Source organism: Diadema antillarum, unplaced genomic scaffold (assembly GCF_040938485.1).
Source record: "Diadema antillarum isolate AM-2024a unplaced genomic scaffold, OU_Dant_1.0 seq00000472_RagTag, whole genome shotgun sequence".
Lineage (NCBI taxonomy): Eukaryota > Metazoa > Echinodermata > Echinoidea > Diadematoida > Diadematidae > Diadema > Diadema antillarum.
Window position 1 is genome coordinate 1,483,003 of NW_027271440.1, and position 25,171 is coordinate 1,508,173.

At 39.1% G+C, this 25,171-nt stretch overlaps 1 protein-coding gene across 3 annotated transcripts in view; it reads right to left on the minus strand.

Annotated features, from left to right (window-relative positions):
- The window catches only part of LOC139733356 (synaptotagmin-7-like), a 294,612-nt gene that overhangs the window by 235,917 nt on the left and 33,524 nt on the right, over nt 1-25,171 (minus strand). For all 3 annotated transcript variants that reach the window (XM_071644195.1, XM_071644193.1, XM_071644192.1), the window contains exon 2: nt 11,395-11,595. In XM_071644195.1, coding sequence (XP_071500296.1) covers nt 11,395-11,443 — 49 coding nt within the window. In that variant the 5' untranslated portion in view covers nt 11,444-11,595. The remainder of the gene's footprint in view (nt 1-11,394; nt 11,596-25,171) is intronic.

Sequence of the window (25,171 nt, forward strand, 5' to 3'; positions counted from 1 at the left end):
CCCATATGATGGGCATGAGATTCTATCCCCCTAGGGATGCTACCTGCCAAGTTTGGTGAAAATTCATCATCTTGGCATTTTAAAGAAAAAGATGAAAATGTACAATTTGGGCCCGATTAGGACCCCTCCCCTTGGTCCCAAGGGGGGCACCCCAGATTACGCCATGAACAAACTTGAAACTACAGTCATCAATGTACCAACTCGTAGTATTAACTTAGCTCTATCCCTTCTGTTTCTAGAGAAGAAGATTTTTTAAGATTCCTTAATTTTTTTTTTGGGGGGGGTTAGGCCCCTTTGGGGGCCCCCTGGGTGGGGCATGGTGCCCATTTGAACAAATTGAGATCGTATCGCCCTAGGCAGGGTTCGAAATTGGCAGTGGTCCGCTGGCCATTGGCCACCCAAAATCACGTCGGACTAGCTAAAAATCATAAAATCCTGAAGTAACTAGTCCGTCTGGCTAGCCAAAATATTGCTTCAGTGTCAAAATTGATTCTAAGTAGTCCGTCTGGCTAGTTAAAAAAAAAGTTAAGTGCGACCCCTGCTAGGGATGCTACTTGCTAAGTTTGGTGAAAAGTGGTCATGGGGTTCTCAAGAAGAAGATGAAAATGTAAAAAGTTTACGCACGACACACGACGGAAACAGACGACGGACGACAGACGAGGGACGCCGGACGAAGAGCGATCGCAATAGCTCACTTGAGCCTTCGGCTCAGGTGAGCTAAAAACGCTCGGCTCTTTCGTCACGCACACCATGCATTATGCATCTATCTAATTAATTTTTCTTTGCCACCCTCGAGGTCGACATGGAAGTGGAGCGCAGATGAAATCCGGTCGAACTAATGGAAGAGACCCTCCCGCTGTAGACGGCACCGGTCTTGGGGGAATGGAGCCGACAGCTTTGGAGGAGATAACCATACCAAATTGCCCAGAATGAAACAGTGAATGCATAAGGCAGAGTCCCCCCCCCCCCCCATCCCCTGCGTCACCTCTTGCTATTACTATATTAGATACGTAATAAGTTTCATGAAGACACCTTGAATCATTTCCGAGATATGGAAAAATATCAATTTTAGTATTTTCACTTGACCTATGACCTTTGACCCCATGACCCAAACTTTCCCTAGAGAATCTTTATCAAGTAATACATGTATACAACAAATTTCATGAAAATAGTGTACATTCAGGCATTGCAGAGATCATACAAGGGGGAAGTAGTGAAATTTTAGCCTCTGACCTTGACAAATGGTCTTTGACCTTGAGCATGTGCCTCAACCACTCTATAAGTACCAAGTTTCATTTGGATACCTCAATTGGTTCTCAAGTTACCTGTGTAAGTCCATCCACAAAACTGATTGCGGATGTACGGCAACCCAAAAATACAAGAGACCCGGGGGTCACGCGCTCACCTGAGTATCGCAAGTTCACTTTCCATGCATTCTTGCAGACTCTTACCTGAGAACATTGGAAACTTATGGTGGGGGTAGCTTTAAAGGGACTGTACAGTACTGGTTGAGGTAGGGATTCATGTTTTCAACATTCCTAAGTGAGATAATGAAAAGCCCCTTATGAAATACGAAAGAGCATGTAATTTCAAGAAGGATTCAACGTTTATTTGATGAAAATTGGTTTTCAAATGGCTGAGATATCAAAAAAAGGTGCTAATAATAAAAGGCGACATGCCATAACTTTATTAGGATCTCTTTGTTTCACTTTGTTTTTGGATATCTCAGCCATTTCAAAAAAAGATTTTCATCGAATTTTTGATACCCCTTAGAACTGCATGCTCTCTGACATCTCATAGAGTGGTTTCTGAATATCTCGCAAAACGTTAAAAGCTAAATCTTCACCTCGACCAGAACTGTACACACCCTTTAAGAATGGGGGCATGGTATCCATATTTACATATTCCATCACACTGGTAAATATACCTGCCACGTACACTGTAATTTATAGAACGTTGGATTATGCAGCTTGGGAAAAAAGACTTAAAGCCCTATCACTTTTGATTAGAACTAGAGAAAAATATTATTTCATATTCATTAATTTAGGAGGTTTGGACCCCCTGGGGCCCCCAAGGAAAGCATGGTGCCCAATCAAACACTTTGAGATCTTAACCCCCTAGGAATGCTACTTGCCAAGTTTGGTGAAAATCCATTATGTTGTTTTCAGCAAGAAGATGCAAATTTAGGCCCAAATTTGGACCCACCCCCCCCCCCTCCCACCCTACTTCCTGGGGTCCAAAGGGGGGGGGGCACCCCTGATTCACAAACTTGAAACAACAGTCATCATTATACTGACTCCTCATTGTATTACCTTAGCTCAGTCACTTCTGGTTCTAGAGAAAATCTGTAAAGATTCCTTACAAAGGGGGGGGGGGGGTGGGACCCCTGGGGGCCCCCCAGGTGGGGCATGGTGCCCATTTGATGGAATTGAGATTCTATCCCCCTAGGGATGCTACCTGCCAAGTTTGGTGAAAATTCATGATGGGGTTTTTAAGAAAAAGATTAAAATTTACGATTTAGGTCCAAATTAAGGCCCCCTGGGGTCCCCCAGGTGGGGCATGGTGCCCATTTGATGGAAATGAGATTCTTTACCCCTAGGGATGCTACCTGCCAAGTTTGGTAAAAATTCATAATGGCATTTTCAAGAAAAAGATGAAAATGTACAATTTGGGCCCCATTAGGACCCCTCCACTGGGTCCCAAGGGGGGGGGGGGGGCACCCCTGATTCAGCCATGAACAAACTTGAAACTACAGTCATCAATGTACTAACTCATAGTATTAACTTACCTCTATCACTTCTAATTCTAGAGAAGATTTTTTAAGATTCCTTAATTTTGGAGGGTTTGGGCCCATCTGGGGCCCCCCACGTGGGGCATGGTGCCCACTTAAACAAATTTAGATCCTATCCCCATAGGGATGTACCTGCCAAGTTTGGTGAAAATCGGTCTAGGGGTTCTCAAGAAGAAGATGAAAATGTAAAAAGTTTACACACGACGGACGACGGATGACGCACGACGCACGACAGACGACGCAAGACGGACGACGGACGACGCACGACGGACGCCGGACGAAGAGTGATCGCAATAGCTCACTTGAGCCTTCGGCTCAGGTGAACTAAAAATTCAATATTATCCTTATCATCCAAGTAGGAATAATTACCATTATCTTCATCATCATTATTATAATGATCATGTAACTTCACCACTGCTGCAGTAATACCATTACTATAAACTGTAAAATTTCAAACTGCTATTGAATGTTATGGAACAAAACTTATTTGAATACTCTTCCATAATTTGAAATCCGCTGTACCGTATGTCCCCCCAAAAAATTACAACGATGCCCTCCGCAACGGTACCTTTAAAGGGATCGTATAGTTTTGGTTGAGACCTAATTTCAGGTTTCTAACATTTTTTGGTGAGATAATGAGAAACCTCTTATGAAATATGAAAGAGCATGTAATTCTATGAGGAATTCAACATTTATTTGATGAAAATTGGTTTTGAAATGGTTGAGATATCCAAAAAAGAGTGATTCTAATAAAGTGTGGTACCCACACTTTATTACAATCGTTTTGTTTTACTTTGTTTTTGGATGTTTCAGTCATTCCAAACCCGATTTTCATCAAATAAACTTTGAATTCCTCTTAAAATGGTATGCTCTGTACTATACCATAAGTGTTTTCTTGGTATCTCACAAAAAGTTACAAGCCCAATTCTCATCTCCACCAATACTGTACTATCCCTTTAAAAATAGAGAATCAATCCAAATGCAATTTTAGGGTATGAAACTATAACTCATTGCCTACATCTTACAGAAAACCCCATTCGATTTGCTTCAGTGGTCAAAGAGAAATGAGGAATTTTGTAGAGCATGTCAGAAGTCTCTTCCCTCCAAGTTCTGTCTATTGTGTTCACACATTAATTTGCATTTCCAAGAGCATCCAAGTGCCAAGAAGAAGAATCAGACTCATGACATGCTTTACAACAATCCACATTTCTCTGTGACCGCTTAACCAAATTGAATGGGGTTTTCTGCAAAATAGAGCTAAGATGTTATGTTTTAAGACTCTGAAGTAGCATTTAGACAGTTTAGTCATATTGGGTGTTATCAGTGGATTGTAATTTTTTTTGGGGGGGACATGCATACTGTCTATGATGCCACTAACCACACAGCTCTATTTTCAGATAAAATTGAGACATTATTCAAATTTCAGTTCAGAAGATTATAATAGAATTTTCTGTTCTTAGCAGTCATGCACAGTGCAAGATTCAGTGCTTAGATGGAGTTTGCTACCCCCCCCCCCCAATCAAACAACACACACACACACACACACACACACACACACACACACACCAGTGAACAGTGAATATCCTTACACAAGACCAAGTCTTTTATGCCATAGTCAATGTGGCATCAAACTAGCCTACATATAGTCAAGGCGCTAATTCCTGTAGGGGGCTTAATTAAAGGACAAGTTCACCTTCATAGACATGTGGGTTGAGGGAATGCAGCAATATTAGTAGAAGACATCAATGAGAGTTTGAGGAAAATCTGACAATCCGTTCAAAAGTTTTGAATTTTTGAAGTTTCTGCTCAGTCACGGCTAGATGAGAAGACTACCATAGCTTGTGATGTCATATGAGTACAACTATATAAAGAAAGTATAAAGAAAATTCAAGATATTATCACTTTTCTCACATAATAAAAGAACACTCGACTTCTCTCTTTCAGAAGTCAGGGGGAATAATATTACCCCTAACATAAGTCAGTAACAAGTCGAGGAAATGTGCACTTTATTCAAAAAGTCAAGTTTTGTGAAATTCTCTTTTTATTTTCTTTATATCGTTGTACGCATATGACATCATACACAGTAGTAGTCTTCTCATCCAGCAGTGACTGCCCAGATACTTTAAAAATTCATAACTTTTGAACGGATTGTCCGATTTCCCCCAAACTTTCACTGATGTGTTCTACTAATGTTGTTGCATTCACACAATCCACATGTATATGAAGGTGGACTTGTCCTTTAAGGAGTTCGTTCAACCCACCCCGCAGAAAAGGTTTGACCAGACAGGGTGGTAGATGGGACCTCCATGAACATCCCCAGGTAGTATGTGGTTCCAAATTGTGGTGTCAGTAGAATTTTACTGGCCACTTTTCATCATTATTTGTTGGAACAAACGTATAAGAGTCTGCACACGCCAAGACTACTACACACACCACTAGCCCTCCTACAGGCACCAGTACCAGTGCTGCGTGTAGTAGTCTTAGCGCAGGCAGACTTTTTCTTCGACAAACAAGGGTTTTGCCTGCAAACTAACTTTTCACACCAAGCTGGGGTCGGTGTAGTGTAGTTTCTAGACGTTTTTATTTCGTCTTTATTTCTCCGAGTTGAAGCTAGCCGAGTGAGAGCGTATACCCAGTGATTGCGATGCCCGAATCGCAATCACTGGGTATGTGCTCTCACTCGGCTTAGCGCAATACAGCGGGCTTCTGCACAATACGCAAGCTGCAACTCAGAGAAATAAAGACGAAATAAAAACGGCTAGAAATTAGACTAGGGTCGGTGTCGCTTGTCGCAATTGGGGCACTGAAAATGACAAACTTATCACGGTTTTTGCATTTATTTCATGAATAATCCATCAAAACTGCATAAAACTATATATGTACATGTTGCTAGAGATGTCAGCAATACAGTGGGATTCATTGTAAGTTATAATATTGTGCATGGTTACCATGGTAATCGGATGCCTACAGGTGATTGGTAACCCCAAAATGGCTCCTACTGCTGCAAACTTTGATTTAAATTATATTCTAATGTTAGCTCTTTTGAGTATTTACAGAGCGATGGTTATTCAAAACAATCCTGGAAAAGAGCAGAGGAAAGCAATTGATTGTTCATGTTCTTAAAGGAAATTTATTCAAGAATGCAGATATAATCTTTTCTAAAGAAGGAATATACACGTGCGCTGTATTATCCACCAAATAATTAAGCGTACTTTTGTGTTCGTTAGCTATTGTAAAAAAAAAAATAGTAGAATAAAATGAAAAATCATGATATGTAAATTTGTATCAAAACGTGCAGTAATGAATCAATGCTAAAGAGAAAATGAGGGAAAAATCTGGGCATCCTTTCCCTTTTATCCACGCTAATTTTACAGTGATGAGGTAGGTACTTTAAGATCCGATCTACAATGGGCGATGTGCACGAAAGGCAAAAGAAACAAATCTGTCTAAATTCCAGATATTTTTGGGGGGTTACCAATCACCTGTAGGCATCCGGTTACCATGGTAACCATGCACAATATTATACCTTACAATGTATCCCATTGTATTGCTGACATCTCTAGCAACATGCACATAGTTTTATGGCGTTTTGATGAATTCTTCATGAAACAAATGCAAAAACTGTGATAATTTTGTCATTTTCAGTGCCCCAATAGCGACAAGCGTCACCGACCTTAGTCTTAATTTCTAGCCGTTTTTATTTCGTCTTTATTTCTCTGAGTTGCAGCTTGTGTATTGTGCAGAAGCCCGCTGTATTGCGCTAAGCCGAGTGAGGGCGCATATCCAGTGCTTGTGACAAAAGACGGTTCAGACGTCGCAATCACTGGGTATGCGCTCTCACTCGGCTTGCTTCAACTCGGAGAAATAAAGACGAAATAAAAACGTCTAGAAACTACACTACACCGACCCCAGCTTGGCATGAAAAGTTAGTTTACAGGCAAAAACCCGTTTGTCGTAGAAAAAGTCTGTGTGCGCTAAGACTACTACACGCACCACTGGCACTGGCGCCTGTAGCAGCGCTAGTGGTGCGTGTAGTATTCTTAGCGCGCGCAGACTCTTTCTCGAAGAATAAGGTCTTGTCGCAACTAAAGTGGCCTGTAAAATTTTATTGATACCACAATTTGGAATCACATACTACCTAAGGGTGTTCCAGAGGGTCCAACTGACCACCCCATGCAGTCAAACCTTTTCTGCGGGGTGGGTTGAACGAAGTCATTTTTTCTGGGTCCCTGCGCCTTGACTAATAATTTTTGGGCTGTATAGATGATTTACATCCGTCCATTGTGTAGGTTTCACAATTTGGACTTGTACTCTCACAATGACATTATGAAATCCATATATGTACATTGTATGAGGCTGAAGCTTTTACCAGCAATTTCTAACAGAACTGAATGATTGACACTGATGTCGGTACAAATTGTATTAGCATCACTGCTCCAGTGTAGTTTCACAGCAATCTGTAAAATCATATTCTTACAAAAGATGGGTTTCTATATAAATTTTGTGAAAACAATTATAATGTGAAATACACACTTTCACATTCTTCTGATTCACATGCCTCTTACAGAGATTCATTTTATACTTAATGTATTTTTTCCACTAACATTAAAGTGCAATCAAGGTCACAACTTTTCAAGCCTTAATATTAGATGGTATCATGGCCACATCTTTTAAAAGTAAAATCGCCACTGGTCATTGCTCTTATGTCTATTATGACTGGTAAAGGTTGCGTGACATCTTGGTTGTGCACATGTGATTGCTGCGCACGGTGTGTGTGTATGGATCATGATAGTTATTTACCTGCTCATCTGTGCTCAGTTAGCTTGCCTAGTACAGTAGATCTCCTTGATTAGCCTCACCGCACCAAATGCCATGCGAAGCTTCGTGACAGCATTGAGTGTATGTGCAACAATGAAAGTGATATTTCGGGGCGGCATACAGGATTTCCAATCATTCAATAGACCAGTTTACTAACATATATTCAAATCTACGGGTGTTTCTTCCATAGTAATGAGCTACATCGTTGTACTATCAACCTGCACCTCAAAAACACTTTCAAACCCATTGAGGACAGTTTGACTTTGCTACAACATGTATTTCCCATAGATACCTGCCCGAGTATACTTGGGACTCGTCCTCAACAGGTTAATACTTGGAATCCAGTTTGCAAACATTAGTTGTTATTTTCTCAGGCAAACATTGGGCAAGCTTTCAGGTCATCAAGGAGAACTATTATCAAACAGATATGAATTAAATTTGTTAGTAAACTGGTCTTTGTATTTCTGCCCTTAGTTTTCTTTTGCTTTTACCTCCATACTTATTTGTTTATTTTTCAAAGTACAAACATTTTTTGATAGTGTTGTCAGTTTTCATTGTATAACCAGGTGCATCATTTTCCTGCAATGCAGAAGTGAATTTCTTTTCACAAAATCCTACAGGATGGGACCACTTTGCTTTCTTACAGTTGCCATTCTTCAGCACCAACCAATGAAGAGAAGAATTAGATCTCTCTTTTTTACTTTGATTTTTCCAGAACCTTGACTTTGACAAGATTTTCTGAGATCCAACAATCAAAAATCATAAAAACAACTCAGCTGTAGCTTTCAATGTAGATGTTACATGTGTGCTAAGAATGCTTTGGCTGAGTAAACTGATACACAGTTCTCTGATGCATAACGGTGCCAATTTTATTCAGTTTGCATTCCATCCTGGTAGTACTAGCCATTCAACTCATCTTGTGTGCTCCTCATCCCACAATACAACTAGAAACACACAGTCTCCTATGCAATACTTTTGCTCGATCTCTCCATTATAACTGAGATACAATGTAAGCACACAAATTAACATACATCTTTAGTATGCACTGTCTCGGAACTGGCACAGAAAGGGCAAGCTGGAACTGACAATGCCATGATCACAACCTTAACTTTGCAATGAGTATTAAATTAACCTTAACTTTGCAATGAGTATTAACCTCCAGGCAGTTAAAGACTGTTCTCTTTCAAAGGGTTTCAATATCAATGGCTTATAAGGCTTCAGTTAATTACTACTGTTCAGAGTCAGCGAAAATACAGTAGATATGAGGGGACCAAAAATACCAAAATAACCCCCATCCATAAACATTCCTATAACATTTATCAATACTTTACAAGCTTGCAGGAACGCACAGGCATGGGTGTAATAACAATCTGTAAAAGTAACTCTATCTTCAAAAAACCAAACCAAATCTGACTCAGCTTAATGCCAGTCTGTAATATTGTGGACCATTTCCTATTGGATGGTAAGCCTCGCCCTTATATTACCTGCAGACCCTGACTGAGTCTCTGCTGCTGGACAAAATCATGACATCATCCTGGCACACATAACATCCCCATCATGTAATGTGAATGCAAAGTAGTCTTCTCAAGTGACTTTTGACCTTGCACTGTTTTATGTGTCTGTATAAATGAGAGCATGTTTTTATTTGCCCAATATGTCTGGCTAGAGTTAAAGCGAGTGTATATTTGCACAGTGGCATGGATGCCTGTTACACACTCTGAAGATAGAGTCCAAGCTAATTATTTCATGTATTTCCTTGCATATAATCAACAATTCACTGCGATCCATAGGCAAAGGTATGGAAAAGGGCATACTGTTTACCACAGAAAATAAAGGTTGCTTTAATACAGAATAGTATCAGAACATCCACATAGTACATGCACTAAGACACAAGACATGGACATGGAATCAAGGAAGCATAAAATCACTTCACATGTAAACAAATGTTGACAACTGAATGAAGACAATTCAAGAACATTCATCATCAAACATGGCGTCATGTATGGTAGAATATCTATCACAGAGCTTTCTCAGGTATGCTTGAGACCCAGCCTGCTTCCATCTTATATTTTGTCTGTAAAATATCACTTCTCAGTAGAAAAACATAAATATTCTCTTCATAGTTTTATAGATATCAAAAAACATATCAAATTATAATATACTGAAAATTGAATTCAGTCTTCAACCATAAAGTTAACCACAGATGAAATTTGATGGGAGCTTTAAAAGTTTTCAAAGGGAGGTCTACCTGGTACTTCTTATAACAGTTTGAATACTAAAATTCAGTTTATTGAAAATACATTGTTTATATTTACACTCCATAATAACCTGCTTTGCTTTCATGATGCCTACATTGTGTGTGTGTGTGTGTGTGTGTGTGTGTATGTGTGTGTGTGCTGTGTGTAAGCATGTGTGTAAGCGTGCAGATGGTGGCTGTCCAAAGAATACAGAACTGCCCTCTGTGATTAGGAAGCAGACCATCATGCAGTGCCGCGCCTATTAAATGTCCCTTGGATCCCAGAGAGAATTCTCTCTTTTAATGAAGGGATTTTCAGATAACTACAGGAAGAGTCATGAAATGAGGAGATAGATGGAGAAGGTATCCCAAGACGGTTTACCACTGGTGCAGGTGCCGCAGTAGTTGACGCCTGCCCCGAGAGGTGTGAAAAGTGTTGCCAAGGGAAAAGATCAATGATATCACAGAGCCAACCGCCTCTAGATCTGACACAGGCAACTCTATTTGTACAGTAGGCAGGGTATATAAGAGGAGATGTTACGGACATACTGTACGAGCTGAAATTTTCGCGGTGGTTTTATTTTCGTGAAATTCGCGAATCGCCTTTGAAGCGCAAAAATAACAACACGCGAAAATAATAACGCGTGAATAAGTAAGTTCAGTTAGACCCTCGCAACCGCGAAATTAACAACGACATGAAAATGTCCTCCAAGTAGCAATTCGCGAAAATATCTGTACACGAAAATTTCAGCTCGTACAGTATCCTAGACAGATTTCATAAAACAACTTGTTTTGTTCTTTTGTTTTGGCTTCTTTTAAGTTGATATAGATCTGTCATCCATCAAATTTGGCAGGGAAGGTTGTGGCCATAAAATCATCCATATCGGAGACAAAGTAAGCCAGTGGAAGAATGACTGTGAGATAAGCATTTTCTGATACATACAAAAGTATGAGCAAACAAAGCTAAAAAATATGCAACATTTAATACTGACATGTTCAATTTATAGGTTCAATGTAGCAGAATATTTTCATTACATCATGTCTTAAAGTGTAACTAAAATTCAAAGTAAAACAAGAGCTGAAATGTGACAACCTGCTCTTCTGATATGAGAGGGGGTCTTTACACAATTGAGTAGAAATAGTGATAGGCAGTACACAAGGGTGAACCTTAGAACAAGCTCCCTTATGACAACAAATTGTTCTAAAAATGCCTCATTACATCAGCCATATTAAATACATATAAAAATGCATGTTCTATGAGCTGCATTTTGTTATCTTCAGCAAGGGTTGACCTAAAGGGTTGACCTCGTACTGACACCCGATTCACAACCGCCAGATGCACAAAGTTATATCACTGACAACAACAACAACAAAAATCTGCTTCTCTTATGATATCAAGATCAAACGGTTCCTGAGATATTCAGCGTAAGCAATTACTGTATCATCCTTCAAGATACTTAGCCCCTGCATGGTGCATCCATTCAAGAGCAACTGCCATTTAAATCACCTGATAATACAATATTCATAAACACTGGAGTAAAGCTCTCACCTTCTTGTTGCCCACTAGCAGCCCCACTCCAATCATTGGGCACATACATGGCTGGTACATGCACTGATACTCGCTGGAGTAGAGAAGTGTCTGATCCTCCTGCACTTTACTGTCCTCCAAACTTGTTGATTTCACCGCCCCTCAATGGGCACCAGCCCCGGACTTCATGGTGACAAATATGGTGCAGAAGGTATGTATGGTCTGGGAACCAAACAAACAGCACAGGGATGTCATAAAACAGGGTCTGTAAATGAACTTTGTATTAGATATTGATGGATAATAAAAAATATTGCTATAGCTGTGGGGTATGGTTATCATATACTCATCTTGAAATGAGTGTTCTCCAAAATCACTCTTAATCAATACACATTCTATAAAAGATGTCAGTTTAAAGAGGAAATCCACCCAGAAAAAAAAATCCCTAAAAAAGAGAGAGACAAAAATCCCTACACAGCATTCCAAAAATGATTAAAATTGGATTAAGAAATGAAGAAGATATGACATTGTGAAATTTCACATATTTTTGGAAAACATTTCTTGACCAGCCCCTTATGAATATTCAGATTCTGAATAAGTTGATGTCATACACCTCAAAACATTTCAACTATGTTATGAAATCTTGAAAAATTGTTATTTCTACCTAAAACAGGTAAAAGCATATTCCCATACCAAAATATATCAGAGTTAGCATTTATTCGTTTATATATTGGGTAGTTATAAGGCAAGTTTTATATTCATACAGCTGAAATATGAAATTTTTGTCATTTCTATGTATGAAATGAATAAGATATTGTGAGAGTATGACATTATCAACTTGCTGATATAAATATATTCACAAAGACTGGTCAAGAAGTGTTTCTGAAAATTTTGAAAAATTCAGAATTTCCTTATTTCTTATCCAATTTTGATCATTTTTGCAGTGGATTTCTTCATTAGAAAAAAAAACACAAAATATGTCCAATAAATCTTACATACTTTACATAATCCATTTTTTTTTATTCTCTCCATCCCTCTCTTTCTTTGTTTTTCCAAACCAGCTTGAGCTGACAAAATTTCAACCAATAATACTTCTTAGTATTAGAATCTACATTGAGGAATACCTAAATATAAAAACTTGATATATAAATGTTAGAGGTCATCACTTCACACCATGGTAGTGACTATAAAAGTTGAAACCTTCATTCTGAAGTTCAAATATATCAATGTACTAAAATCCTTTAAAAATAATGTTATCCTCGTTTTTGCCTTTGTTTTGATTACGTGACTCAATGTATGTTTCAGCAAACTCAAGTAATCATTGATTTTCATTACAATAAAGAGAACAAGGTAGAACAGAGTGTGATTCATCAAAAATATTCTGAGTCTTCTTTTACATAAGTTTTTCAGAGGCCTTCATGCCACTGTTAGCACCAACAACTGCAAGCAGAGCTAGCAAAGATGAACACAAGGGCCTTTTAGATTTGCCAAGATGCTAATACAACTATTCATGATTGAAGAGAAAGCAGAAAGCATTATGTGTGCACCACTTCTTCAAGTGGATATTTTCAACTGAGTAACTTTTCACATTTGGGCGGGTAAGATAAGTTTCGTGCGTTTTTAATTGCGTGGAATCAAGACATGAACTACCGGAACATCCCGCAATCAAAAAAATTCCCTTGCTTTTATTTGTCATGCTGGAGTCTAGTTGCGCGAAAAGTGCGAAAATTTCCACTTTTGCAGTAACAAGCCCGGTGATACGGTGCAATTAACTCTGTGATAAGAGGTCAAAGCTTTAGAATTTGTAATGGTCATGGAAACACTGTGCGGTACGAAGGACAAAAAAAAAATCTCAAAAGTTCACTTCCTCATATCTCCCTTATTTTACCACTAAATCCCTTGAAACTTTACACATATATCTAATATGGATATGTCATCCTTCCTATGATTTTTTGGGTGAAAATGCTGATGTATCTTTTGAGATATATGTAGTTTTCTGTTTGAGACAACCATGGGAAAGGGTTACGATTATTTCCTGACACAAGTCTGTGCATGTATGTATATGCAAATAATCAACATATCGCTAGTCTGTATACCCCAGACTCACTACCTGCAAAGTTTTGTATTGCACAATTAGTACAGTGTAGTTAGGTTAAAATCACAGCAAAAAGACAACCAAATTCTAGAGAAAATACTGGACATGCACAACTAGATCATCCTCCTGCGCATAACTACTGGTCAGTGCACGCTTAGCCTATCAGCGGTGTCAGGTTTGGCGCATGGCGACAGGGTTCGGTTTTGGTCCATACGGTGGTGAGTGGGCGAGAGACGAACCCTGCAATGTGCTTCAATTGTTTCATGCAGCACAAAAAAAAAAAACGATACATCGGACTGCGTACGTGTACTTACGCTATGGATTTTACGTGGGTCACAACTGACAGTGATCTCAATTTTTTTTCCCCGACATAACCATGCGACAAATGATACAGAAAAGATATTTGGAACTCAGTATGGACATACTACCTTATACCAAAGTTTCATTTTTGGGCAATGAAGGAAAATGTGAGAAAATAACACTTGTTTAGAAACTAAATTTTCTGTTTTGGAAGCTAAGTTTCAACGATATTTTCACAGGTTTATCCCCAATAAAACCAAAATAACTAACATTGCGAGTTAGAGAATACTTTCTCCTTCAATTTGCTGTATAGATTTAATCATTTGTTGGCTTCTGAGGTGAGATATTGCAATTGTCCTGCAACACTTCCCCAGCAGTTTTGCGTACACAAGCTGTTTACTTTATGCAAATGAGGCTTCGAGGTCATATGCTTTTGGCGAGTTAGTTGCACTGTATCGCCATGCCTGGAATATCAGCACTAACATCTTGATTTTTGCCTTTAAAAAGATCAGATGAAACCTGAAAAGAATGAATTATAAATCAAGCTTGTGACATGGAGCTTCTATGGTAACCTTGGAAACATCCTCTCACTTAGGCATCCTTAAGCACCCACCAAGGCTGAATTCACACTGGGCAGTTTTTAATTTCCCCATGCCAACATACCCATTAAACCTCTTGAGGTTTCCCTGCGGTTTTGCGTACACAAGCTGTTTACTTTATGCAAATGAGGCTTCGAGGGGCTTTTGGCAAATTAATTGCACCGTATTGCCTCGCCTGAAAGTTAAACCCTAGGATTACTAGGTATACCCATATTGACTTCAGTGCAAAATTTAGGCTATATATCTTTTGATACAGCAATACTGATTGGTTGTATTCTATGCTACTAGTTATGTTGATGTTAACAAAACTCAGTAAAGCAAAGGCTCATTAAAAAGTTTAGAAATATGACAGGTCTCAAAAAGGCCCGCTTGACTGAGGATTAGCCCCACAGTGGACTAGCCCCACAGTGGACTAGCCCCACTGTGGACTAGCCCCACTGTGGACTAGCTCCACTGTGAACTAGCTCCACTGTGGACTAGCTCCACTGCTGGCTTCAAGTCTCTAACTTGCTTGACAACTCAGACCTGTCACATAAAAAGCAGCCACAAATCGCTGGCACCACAACAGATAAAAATCAGATTTTAGTTGAGGTACCGATAAAAAAAAAACAAAGATTTTTGGTTAATTGGAAACTACAGGGTTTTATCTACCATTAGCTCAAATTTCAAGGTGTCACACTTACCAGAAAAGTTTGAAATATTTGATTATTTGTAGGCACTCTTTTTTTTTTCGGATTGTCAATTTTTACTGGACAGTTTGGGCAAGGGCTTTATCATGGAGGACCATTTCATAAGCTCCGCCCCCTAGCAACTCCTCAAAGCTGATTGGCTGGTGAGGACGTATTTCACTGAAGGCTTTCATTGCCCAAGTGCAAGTTACGAGGCATGATCGATCTTAAACTCGAAGAGTTATTGTTTCTACAACAAGGCTTGACTTCAGTGTAGTTGAAGTGAACAATAGACAGCATGTACCCTGTCGGCTGACCAGACATGATCCCGTAATCGGTTGTGGTCCTCACACTATTGATTGACAGGTGCGCCCCACTCGCTTTGCTTGGAGTTCTGAATGGTGTGGCTTATGTGCTTTTCAAATGAACACAGCCTCTGTTGTAGCAGTGCACTGGAGACCGAGTCATGTACTCGCAAGCAAAATAACAAGTGCTGTAAGCCACTTGAGAAGCCCCTTTTTTTGTAACGTTAATTAAGACAAAAATCTTGCTTCAATCCTTCTGAAATTTTATGATGCATTGTGTGAATTTTCAAAAGTAATGGTTCAACAAATCTTATCGTTGCTAAGGAGTTTATGTTTGTGATATTTTCAATCCCATATGGTGGACAATCTTGGAACAAAAAAGAAACCGAGAGCACACTTTGATGGTGATTTTCTTCGTATTTTGTGGGCACAAATTTCCCGTTCGCCACATTTGATTTGAAATATCTTTGGATGTAGAGTGCATCTATTATGGATTATACATCAAATCAAAGCTTAGAGACTGGACTAACTTAATATCTCGTCAACAGAAAATTTGAAGAATCCAAATTGTGGCTGCTTTTGATCTGATGGGGTCACAATTCTCGCTATCGCCAATAGGCAAAAAAGTACCCGGATGTGGCTTTTTCATCAAGATTTAGTGCACTTCCGGGACTAAAGCACTTCTTGTGTGGGGCATATTTTTCACAGCGCTAGCATGCGCATACATGTACATATACGTACCTTGCGCCGCACCGGCCACGGATAGGTGCCAGTACCCGAGCCATGCAGGCCTGTGATAGCTATAGCCCCCATATGTAGCCCTCTGTAAGCCTTGCATACAAGCTAGACAGACAGCTTGATCATAGCGATCGACTTGCACATCAGTCATATCTGCATATCCCACTACAATGCTGAAAATAATACTGGAAAATATTAACCCACCTGGATATCATCATGGAGGGTCCTTCTCGAAACTTTGAGAGAATGACCGTTCCCCAGCTGAAAGCGTTTTTGACTGAATAGTCCATGGGCCAATTAAAGACCCGAAAAATGGGTTATTGGTACCACCTGAGGTGGCTAAACCGTTTCGGTGTCATTTTGTTTGTCGGGCATAGATATGCTTATCAAGCTATGATAGCATTTCCAAATGAGTAGCTTAGTCATAATAAAGAAATTTTTAACCAATTTGGTCTCGTTTTCATATCCCTATACTTCTGAATAGAAACTAACCGCTATACAAAGAAGAGCACTGTCTTCTGTATGTCTACAGGTGTTCTGTTGTAAATATGGTGCGCTTAGTCTTTATTCAAGGCAGTGAAGGGAATATCCAAAGGGTTATGATGTCCACAGCTGTCACGCAGTGCGCTAAGTCTTTATTCAAGATGGTGAAGGGAATATCCAAAGCTTATGATACAGTGTATATCCCTTTATCTAAAAACAACCAAAAACAAGAGACCCTCGGGTCTAGCACTCACCTGAGTATCGCAAGTTCACCTTTCATGCAGTCACTAATCTAAATTATTCACAGCTCTACCAAAATTTGACCAGGCGTTCTCAAGTAGAAGATGAAAATGTACAATAAGGGCCCAAATTTTTAAAGATTCCTTAATTTGGGGGGATTGGGGGCCCCTGGGGCCCTCTGGGTGGGGCATGGTGCTCATTTTGATAAATTGAGATCCTGACCCCTTAGGGATGCTACTTGCCAAGTTTGACAAAAATCCATGAGGTTTCCAGGAAGAAGATGAAAATGTACAATTCACTGCTAAAAAGAAAAACAAACAAAACAATGTATATCGTTATCATATCTAAAGTTCCTAATAAAAGGGATTATCTATACTGTTTTCTATACTACCATCTCAACAAATACATCAGTTTTAAACAAAAATCACTCTGTTCATTTACAATATCATTTATTATAATGTACAGTGTAGTGCACCGGTACATTGTTTTTGCATTATCTTTCATTGTTGGATGGAAATAAAGCGACATTGGCGTGGCATTAGCGTTTTCACCGGAAAATGATGAATAATTGAACAAGAGACCCGGGGGTCACGCGCTCACCTGAGTATCGCAATTTCACCTTCCATGCATTCTTGCACACTCTTACATAAGAACATTGAAAACTTAGGTCTGCATATGGATCCCCCTCCCTCAACTCAAGGATGGGGGGGGGGGGGGGGGGGCAGGCAGCCCTGGATCTGCAAAGAACAAACTTGGAACTAAAGTCATCAATGTATAAACTCATGGTATTAACTGTGCTTTATCATTTCTGGTTCTAGAGTAGAAGATTTTAAATATTCCTTAATGGGGGGGGGGGGGGTGGGCCCCATAGAGGCCCCCCAAGAGAGACATGGTGCCCATTTGAAGGAATTGAGATCCTATCCCCCTAGGGATGCTACCTGCTATTAAAGTTTGGTCAAAAATTCATCATGAGGTTTTCAAGAGGAAGATGAACATGTACAATTCAGGCTCCATTACAACTGTGGGTCCCAAGGGGGGGGGGGTACCCCTGATTTCGCCAAATCCCATGAACAAAACTTGAGAGTACAGTCATCAATGTTCTAACTCATAGTATTATCTAAGCCCTATTACTTCTGGTTCTAGAAGATTTTTAAAGATTCCTTAATTTTAGGGGGTTTGGGCCCCCTGGCCCCCCCCCCCCCCCCCCCCCAGGTGGGCCATGGTGCCTATTTGAACAAATTGAGATCCTATCCCCCTAGGGATGCTACCTACCAAGTTTGGTGAAAAATCAGAAACGGGGATATCAAAGTGAAGATGAAAATGTACAATTTAGGCCCCATTAGGACCCCTCCTCACTCCCCCCTCCCCTGGGTCCCAAGGGGGGCACCCCTGATTCCCCCATGAACAAACTTGAAAACTACAGTCGTCAATGTACTAACTCATAGTATCAACTAAGCTCTATCCCTTCTGGTTCTAGAGAAGAAGATTTTTAACGATTCCTTACTTTTAGGCTGTTTGGGCTCCCCCTGTGGCCCCCCAGGTGGGCCATGGTGCCCATTTGAACAAATGAGATCCTATCCCCCTAGGGATGCTACCTGCCACGTTTGGTGAAAATCGGTAATGGGGTTCTCAAGAAGAAGATGAAAATATAAAAGTTTACGCACGACGGACGACGGACGACGGAAGACGGACGAAGAGCGATCGCAATAGCTCACTTGAGCCTTCGGCTCAGGTGAGCTAAAAATATAGCAAAATGCACAAGGAATTGCTTTTTTTGTTTGTTTTTTTAGATAAAGGGATACACACTGTATCATAAGCTTTGGATATTCCCTTCACCGTCTTGAATAAAGTCTAAGCGCTGTGGACATCATAATCTTTGGATATTCTCTTCGCTGCCTTGAATAAAGACTAAGCGCACCGCATTTACAACAGAACACCTTTAGACATACAGAAGACAGTGCTCTTCTTTGTATAGCGGTTAGTTTCGATTCAGAAGTACATTGTATAGGTATATAACAACGAGACCAAATTGGTTAAAAATTCCTTTATTATGACTAAGCTACTCATTTGGAAATGCTATCATAGCTTGATAAGCATATCTATGCCTGACAAACAAAATGACACCAAAAAGGTTTCGCCACCTCAGGTGGTACCAATATCTGGCCTGGCCCATGGACTAGAGGCATTCCCTGTCATGGAAAACGCAAGCCTGACCTCGAATCGCAAATGCTGTGGAGTCACCCGAAAACTTCAAAAACATCACGACGTCTCGCATGTAAACAGGGATATTTCTGTCTAGATTTTCTCGTTCATTGTCGTCCAACCAACACATGGCAGCTTCGTAGTAACAACCCATAATCGTATTTACGGCAATTTCTCTAGAATGGAGAAATTTCAAATCATATAAATGCTAAAATTCAGAGTAAAAGTGCCTTTCAGTGTTTCCCCAAAATATGAGTAGTTTGATCCACAAGATTTTGCAAAGGACCTTGAATAATTTGTACATTTATGCACAGAGTAAAAGTGCCTTATAGTATTGCCAGCTGTACAGGAATCTGTCTTTTATTCCTTCTTTCATGGTAATTTTTATAAAAACTATGTTAAATCTTTACGTGCCATGCTCGCGCACTAAACACAGCCAATGACGTGCCAAGTTCATTATACATTGTAGTTTGCTCAAATACACAAACCAGCCCAAACTGATTAATAAATCGCAAAATACAACGGACAGAGCAATGAAAGCTTCACGCGTTATTCCATTCCTGTCACATGTAGCTTGCATTTTGTGGTGACTGAATATCAAGTGGTGTTACCGACTGGATTTGTGGGTAAATTCTGTATGTTTCTGTTTCTGTTTTGCACACGTGTGTAAAAGTCATGCCTGGACAATTATGAAGCTACGAGTCATTGAATTTGAAAAAAAAAATATTGATCAAATCATAGATTTGTCATAAAATTTACAACAAAGCAAAGCTTGAATTTTCTCCACAATTTTGCTCAATACACATCCAGTGGAACAAAAAAAAAAAGTTACATAGATTATAAAAACAGAATGTTTTCCCAAAGAACACCTGTGTTGCTGTCTCAGAATAATGTAGCACACAGGGGGATTACACCATGGTGCATACAGAGTTTAATATAGTCTCTAATCAAAGAAATGGTAGTTTGTATCCGTTCACTTTAATGACATGAAACAAGTATTCAAAAGTTCTTTGCCATGAAGCAGTTTCATATATTGTTCATCCAACTCCAGAAACTACTTCCATTTGGCTTGACAGTTTCCCTTTTTTCTAATTACACAAATCAGAGCTCACTGGCCCAGGTGTCAATGGCCACCTGAAATGGCAGTGGGCCACCTGAAATTGCAGACTAGGTGGCCCAACTGGTCCTCCAACATCCTCAATCACTAGGCTTTTGATGTGAATTTTGCACATGCATAAAATGGGATGGTAAACAGTCGACACACCCAATTTCTAATGTTACCATGCAGCTATGCTACTTATTACACCATGCGAGGTACTTTAACCTGAAACACAAACTAAGACAAGGAAATTCAGGGAAACTTTTGAGGTACCAAAACTTTATATTATCTTTAATCCAACAATTGAGTGACACTAACTTTGTCATCAGATTAATTGTTTGCTGTTTTGTTGACTCTCAAGAAAATCTCGCCAAATCTCATCTTGCGCATGCACATTCTGAACGCAAGTTAGCTGAGCGAGACTCTAAAGTAAAATGTGCGCATATACCTCATTAACTAGGGTGCTGTGATTTTACTGGCAATGGTAAACACTAAGCGAGGCTTCGTTTACCATCACTAATTGTTAGAATTTTGTAAAAAGAATCTCAGCTGAGAAATGAGACCAAGTCTCCACACCACGCATCCCCAGTACTGAGCGTCATTGCGAGAGCTCGTCCACAAGTGGCACAGCTCATGCTCTCACTCATTGCCTCCCCGTAAGGCAAAAAAAAAAAAAAAAAAAATGTTGCATTGGAGTAATGGGTCACTGAAAAATAGGGTAGGTAGGTAGGGATTATTATTATTATTTTTAATAAATCCCTCCCAAAATCTCCCCCGGCTCAAGTACTCCCCTTTTTGTCGGCGATTGCCCCCCCCCCCCCCAAAAAAAAAAAAAAAATAGTACAGTGAACCTTGCCTAAATCGAACTTGCATAATTCGAATAATCACCCAAGTCAAAGGTCTTATCAAGTTCTCTTCTCTTTATATTCTATTGTTTTAAAGACGAATTTTCTTTAAATCTAAGATATTTCTTCAGTCCTAACAGATTCAGCTTTAATAGGCAAGGTTGACTGTAAGATCTTTTTGTAAGATTTTTTTTTTTGTAAGATTTTATTGACTCTATCGATCCCCTCTCGGGGTATGAGGGTACAAACATATTTACAATATGAATACAAAAATATAAGTGATAATGTACATGTTCATGTGAAAATAACAGATATTTAAACAAACATGTTTACAAAACAAGGCATAAAGGACATTTAACTACTCTACTACTACATGTACACACATTCACATCTACTTTCCACACTTTCTACAAAACTACTGTCTTTCTTCTTTGGTTTTGAAGAAAACTGAAACATAATCATTCTGACAAATTTGGCTAGTTTTTTTCAAATGGCAAGCATTAGCTGAATTGAATAGTTTGGCCATATGCAGGGCTCGACACTAAGGGTGGCCCGGTGGCCCGGGGCCACCAAAAATGAAAGCCGGGCCACCAAATTTTTTAAAAAAGGCAAATTCGGTGGCCCGCCTCGGGCCACCAACATTTTTTGAAAAGTGTCATTTTTCTATGTTAAGATGTTGCAACCCATGTGCCTGTCAATGAATATTTATACGTAGTCTTGCCATTCAGCAGTTAAATTTGTTTAAAGGATGGATGAAAAGGACTGAATGAGTGCCTGAGAGTGAGTGTTGCGAGTTTGTTGAGGTTTATTTATAAGTAGATAAATGTCCAGCTTCCAATTCTTACTATGATAAAACTTAAATATTCTACTCATCAAAAAAAAGCAGGAATTTTAATGTTTTTTATTGTTTTTGGGGGGCCACCAAATTTTTCTCTCGGGCCACCAAAATTTTGAAATTGATGATTTTGGTGGCCCCATCGGGCCATCAAATAAAAAAGTTAGTGTGGAGCCCTGTCATATGTAATGCACTTGGTCTACTGGCCGTCAAGCCACTTGGTAAATACAATAGTCTCTCTTTGTGGAAAGAGGGACAAACAAAAATATAATGGAATTTATCCCCTAAATCTGCAGATGAACATTATAGTACAATGCAATTCATCTGTCAGGCTTGCATCAAACCTGCCCTTATTAACGGGTAATCCATTAGATCGACATCTGAATTTACTTAATGTAACATAATCTTTCTTACACAAGACCTGTAAATACTTCTCAAACATCAAATTATCCTTTTAAAAAACATTCTATAATTTGTACAAATTCTATTTGACCATGGCATGTGGCTGCTCTCCACTCTTGACTAAACATATCAAAAAGTCTAACTTTTGAAGTGTGTGAAATCCATGCAGCACTAAATCCACCCCCTTGTGCTAACCACACATTCCCTAGCCCTGCATACTGTAAAACATGATATATTCGCGGCATGAAATTTTCGCGAATTGGAGCTGACAGCCTTTTTCGCGGCACGAAATTTTCGCGAATTGCCACTGGCGTTCAATGCATGTAGTGTAGACAAAAACTTTTGCGTGCATTTTAATTTCGCGAATTTTGGCACTCGCGAAATTCGCGAAATTAAAATGCACGCGAAAATTTCTTGTTTTACAGTAATCGAAAATATTTGCGATAAATGTGACCCTGCACCTCAAAACAAACAAAAAGTCGCCAGACATGAATTTCTAGTTAAGACCATATTCTGAAAGAGCAGACTTTAAGCTTTAAAATGATGTACAACTCAAATCAAATGGACTCTCCTAACCTATCTAAATATTGGAAAGAAAGCACAAATTCAGGAAAAGTGTGAACTGAGAAAAGAGGCTCTGAAGTACAGTGTCTATTCAAGCGCTTAATCTTTACCAAACCGTGCTGGCTGTGCGATGAATGGGACAAAAAACAGGAAGTAAACCACCAGAGTAACAACAATGAAGGGATTATCAAATTAAACTGAAATTATTCATGCCTCATTAACACATTCTGTCCATAATTAATGACAACTTTCAAAGCAGTAGTGCTATTCTTTCAAAAGTTATTAGAGTTGAAAGTGAAGGGTGTGGACAAGGTTTTTCAGAAATGAAAAAGGGATTCTAAAGACACATCTAATCACACCATTCTACCAAAAATGTTCGAGATAAACTGCTACAAAAACACACTTTCCTGCCCGTTTTATGATACCAAATTTTAGCATAATGTAAAAGAAGACCCGCTCTTTCAGAAAATACGAAAAAGTCAAGTTCGGCTAGGTTGACCCATTTCACATATTTTCAGTCCTCACGCAAAATCAGTGTGTGCGACTTTATGTTCGTTTTGAGGTGCACGGTCACAAATAACAACCACTGTGATTTTGATGGGGAGTGTATGTCTCCTTGTAAATGGAGAAGAAATTTGAAAAGTGTACATGAGTGTTTGGTTTCTTTTCCCTTAAACTAATCTCAACCAGAATCCAATCATTCGACATTTGATATGGTTCAAAATTACTCCACATCCGGTTTCACCATAAACCATACAATCAGGAGTACATTTGTTCACAAGCAAAACTTTTCTTAAGAATTTCCTGTGGAAAACTTCAATTTGGTCCATGCACTCATAACCACAGACTTCACAACCATAGAGTAAAACTGGTAAAACAAGATGATAAAATAGATGGTACTGTGTGTCCACAGAGAGCTGTAACTTTTTAGTCTTGACCAACATGCTATAAAGTGCTTTCCTAGCTTGTGTGAATTGTTTAGAAAGTGCCTTTTTAAAACTACTGGCATAATCCAATTTTACTCCAAGGTACACAAAGTCATCTACAACCTCAAGTGGATCACCAGCACAAACAAATTCAGGAATTCTTCTAACCTTCCCACGGGAGAAAATAACAATTTAAGTTATTTTAGTCTTGCTAGCATTAACAGTCAAGTACCATGTCTGACAATAACTATCCACAACATCAAAAGCTTTTTGCAACTCCTCTGGAGTTTGTGCTAAAATTATTGTATCATCTGCATAAAGTAAACAAGAAAGATTTAAAGCTTTTTTTGACGTTATCAGAATCCAGGTGGTCAGAAATCTCGCTTTCCAAATACTTCAGTCCACCATATGATTTTCTAATGTATTCTTGAAAATCATTCAGACAAATGGCAAATAAAAGTGGGGAAAGGTTTTCACCCTGTCGTACACCAGTGTTACAAGTAAAAAACTTGACATCTCCCCCATGACCGCCACCCATGACTTAGCACTTTCATAAATGTTCTTGATGACAGTAAACAGTTTACCCCAAAGTCCCATCTTCAACATTTTGTACCATAAAGATGATCTACCAATTAGATCAAATGCTTTCTTGTAATCAATAAATGCACAGTGTAAACATTTTTTATTTTGCAGACAAACATCAATTATAGTCTTCAAAACAAAAATACTATCAATTGTAGAATAATTAGAACAAAAGCCAGCCTGTTCTTCACCTAACGTATCGATCAGCAGCTTTGAAAAACTCGGAGATTCGATGATTCAAAATGTAAGTAAAAAGATTTTCTAGACAACTGAGAAGAGTTGTTCCTCTATAATCATCAGGATTTGTGTCTATACCCTTATTCTTAAAAATAGGAATGATAATCCCTATGCACCATTCAGTTGGAACAATACCACCGTCCAGTACCACATTAAAGAACTTTATTTTACAACAGCTCTAAGATGTGTAAATTCTATCGTGTACAAAGTGGATAGGCTCCACCAAAGGGGGTATGAAACATCCCACTAGAAGTCTCAACGTTACGTACTCTTGTGATACTACAAAGCATTGTTACAAACCCTTCCACTACCTACATTGTACAAAATAACACTGATCACCCTCCGATAACACCTGAATGCCCGAGATCTGGCTGCTTGTCTAGTTAGATGATATGCTCTATCAGCGAGTGTAAGTAACCTTATTCTCTTTTTATATTAAAAGACAAGCTTACCGTAATATACATGTGGATTGAGGGAATGCAGCATTATCAGTAAAACACATCAGTGAAAGTTTGAGGAAAATCGGACAATCTGTTCAGAAGTTATGAATTTCTATAGTTTTTGTTCAGTCACTGCTGGATGAAAAGACTACCACAGTAATCAAATTATATACCATGCAGTGAGAGGTTCCAGTTGAAATTGTGGATTCTGAGGAGACCGGACTGGGACTATTTTCTGAGG